The following is a 3,619-nucleotide window of genomic DNA, read 5'->3' as shown; positions in this document are numbered from 1 at the left end:
AGTCTATTGATACTAAACCAAATGATCACCATAATTAATCAGGCTATTATTTTGTTGTTATTAATAATTACACATTAAGTAATTTGGTATTAGAGGTAGACATTAGGTATCATCTCTTATCTAAATTAATAATTATAATAATTTATTAAGTAATTTAGAACAGTCTGGAAGAAAAGAACTGGCCCAGAGCAGAATTTGAACCCATAACCTCTGGCTACTGTGCAATGTGCAGACAGTTACACTACCCGAACCTCCAAGCAATTCTTTGCTTCCAGATTTAATTATTAATAATAGCACAATTTAATTATGGCAATCACTTTGGATCTTTAAATAATTCTAAGAAAACCAATCAATCTAAAGTGATTTTTTATACAGGCTACATATGAATGGTTTCGTATCTACAAGATGCCTGGTGGAAATCCACCTAACCAGTTTGCCTTCAACGGAGAAGCTAGAAATAGAGTGAGTGGACATTTCTTATATTCTTTGTCACTCGTCAGATGGATCTAACAAAATCTTAAATTAACAGAAATTTGCTGAAAACGTCATCGAAGAAACCCACAAGCAGTGGACCAACCTTATTGGCAATGCCTCAGAGCCAAACGATTTAGTTTGGTAAGATTTTAAGTTTATTATTTATAAATATCTGTAGTTTATAAATTTCAAAACCTATGACATGTTTAACAGTAACGAAACTGTCTTAATTTTGGTTATTACCTGGGAAACAGGAAAATAGTCTCGGAAATGGAAAGCTAGCTTACTATTTGTTGGTACGGAGTTTCATAGAGACATCTTTATCTTCAATTTATTTTAAAATTTGACATTCCCCCCCATGATATAAATGCTATTCAAATTATCAAATGGTGGTTGGTATTAAGTTTTCATTTACCAATGTTCAAAATTAGAGTTTAGATCAGGTTGATTTGGCCAATAGTTTTTTGGATCCACTGCTGACAGTTTTTCATTTCAAAATGATTTGCATTTTCCTATTCCTTTTCCTTTTTGATAAGTTAATTAATATATACACCAGCAAGGACTAGATGATAAAACTTTCTGGTGAAGGTATCAGACACCTCAAGATGACTGGCTAACCTATAATGGAATCAGATTACTAATATACAGTTTAATCCAAGTACTCTTAGATTGGATTCTTCAAAACTTTTTACCTGATTTGGCCTCTACTTTACCATTTGACACCTTTATTATAGATTGGTTGCATCCGTAATAGGCACAAAGAAAAGTCCTCTTGGTGTTCTAGTCAGTATCTAAATATTCACAGCAGTGTTTTTAATATTATAAATTGAGATGAAAAGTGGTAAGGTTTGAATCACAAGTATAATACTGATTTTAAGCCCATCAACTATCATGTCTTGCCTTTGTTGTCATACTCAACAAAACCTGGTATGAGTTGACAACTTGGCTTTTTTTGGTCTTGAGATAGATGTTACACCATTTTGACTTCATTAACTTTTCGAAAGCCTGGAAATTACCTAACAATGCACTACATAAATCAAAAATGAGGGTCGGTTGGTGCCAAGCCTTGACTTTTAAATGGGCAATAAAAAAAAAATTACGAACTAATCTTTTAAGTATAAAAAGCCCAAAATAACTATTTTACTGTACATAGAAGGGAAAAATTTGTATTTATTAGTCTTGTAAATTTTGGATTATGCCGTATGAATTCCAGATTTGAGGTCAGCCAGAAAGAAACCATTTATTTGCATTTATATACTTCTCGATTGCTATCAACAACATAGTCTTAGGCCTTGCTTTTTCTCCCGTTTTGAATGGTGAAGTTGCCTTATATCCAACTTTGAGATTTGTTGGCCGTCCAATCTGTAGCTGGGCCAGTACCGTTCCTTCGGGTCTGCCTTGGTTGGCATACCTGTCTCAACTTGTCCGGGATGACTCATGTTAACTGAGCCACTCCAGAAAATGGGTTTTAACAAGTGAAAAATTGAATCACTTTGTCTCTATTCATTAGGCCTTCTGTCTGACTGACTATGTACAATATGAAACTTGACTGACTATGAAAATATATCTTGACTGACTATGTACAATATGAAATAAATTAGAAAAAATTCAAATATAAAAGGATTACTTTATTTAATCAAAAACAAAGTGTATACAAACACCTTCATGACACTTGGGGAACTTAGAACTATCTTAAACTATAGGGTTGAACCTAAAGTTTCTTTGGGTATTTACATAATCATTCATTTGTGTCGCCTCTGTCGTGCTTATAGAGTTTTAACTTATTTAGGTGGGAATTATGAATATTTGCATATTTAATACGCAAGTTTAGTTAGTTACTTTTTAAGAAAAAAATAATTAAAATGGAAAATAAGGTGCATTTTCAACATCTTATGCTCTTATTATTCCCAAAAAGGGAAAAATGAGCCAAAAACTGAAAAGATGATGTGCGCTGTATATGGGGAAGATGCAGTTACTGATTGAACATGCCAGAAATGGTTTGCAAAATTAAGGACTGGCAATTTTTCTCTCAGAGATGCATCTGTCAGGATGGCTCTCCACCATAGAAGACGAGTCCATAGTGACTTTAATCCAAAATGATTGGCATAGAACAACACGAGAGATAGCCAAGACCTTAAAAATATCTTAAACATTGTTGTCAGACATTTGGCTAGCCTTGGAAACACTTCCTGTTAAGATGTTTGGGTTTCCCGTAAGTTAAGTGAATGAAACCTTATTGAGCGTATTTCTGTTTGTGATTAACTTTTAAAACACAATGATGATCCATTTTTAAAGCAATTAATAACAGGCAATAAAAAATGGATTGTTTACAACAATATTCAATGCAAGCTGGGTGATCTGCTAGTGCTGCAACCTAAAGCTGGTTTATATCCCAGAAAAGTAAATGATATAAGTTTGGTGGGATTGGAGATGGGTCCTTTATTATGCGCTTTAAAGTTGCAAACTGTATAACACACAAATGTATTGTTGGTCACATCTTCAAAAAAATTGTTTTACTATTAAAAAGAATAAATAATTTTAGATGTTTATATTCCAACTATAATATCTATTAAGATTGAACACTACTTAATGCTTTGCAATTGACATTCATTCTAGTAGATATTTAATGAGTTTTGGAACAGATTTAACCCTTTAAGTAGCACAAGTGAGAATTTTTGTACCTGTTTTCAGTAATACTGGCTCTTCCTAAAATTTCGTAGTTAGAATTAAAGTTTTTCCTCTCAGTTTTAAATATAATTTATACAATTTTGTTACAGCTCTACGGTAGTGGTCGACAGCCCTTTCAAAATAACCGCAACAGAAGCTATAGAAATAGTGGAGAAAAATCCACCAAAGGGAGAAGCAGAAAGCATCGATCCAATCGGTACACGTAGCAATAAATATAAAATATTTAATCAGAAAAATATTCCAATTGTTAACTGTTTCTCTTTTTCTATTGACAGTGGATAAGTGGCACTATGTTCAGTTAACATAACTTGGAAACAGATCAACTAACAAGTTCCACTTTGGGTGTAAACCATTACAAATCTAAATTAATGACATGAATTTCACTGGAAGACATCTGTGATGTTTATGTAATCAGTGTCACAAGTCTAATAAATAAAGCATTTGTTTTGACTTGAAA

At 32.8% G+C, this 3,619-nt stretch overlaps 1 protein-coding gene across 1 annotated transcript in view; it reads left to right on the top strand.

Moving 5' to 3' along the window:
• LOC111629418 (inorganic pyrophosphatase-like) overlaps positions 1–3,619 on the top strand; it is a 17,160-nt gene extending 13,541 nt beyond the window's left edge. The window contains exons 8-11 of the mRNA XM_023373315.1: positions 371–462; positions 530–615; positions 3,252–3,358; positions 3,438–3,619. Of these exons, the coding sequence (XP_023229083.1) occupies positions 371–462; positions 530–615; positions 3,252–3,358; positions 3,438–3,469 (317 nt within the window). The 3' untranslated portion in view covers positions 3,470–3,619. The remainder of the gene's footprint in view (positions 1–370; positions 463–529; positions 616–3,251; positions 3,359–3,437) is intronic.

Source organism: Centruroides sculpturatus, unplaced genomic scaffold, assembly GCF_000671375.1.
Source record: "Centruroides sculpturatus isolate CEXI.00-Female unplaced genomic scaffold, Cexi_2.0 scaffold581, whole genome shotgun sequence".
NCBI classification, from domain to species: Eukaryota; Metazoa; Arthropoda; class Arachnida; order Scorpiones; family Buthidae; genus Centruroides; species Centruroides sculpturatus.
This window is presented reverse-complemented; position numbering and strand designations above follow the sequence as displayed.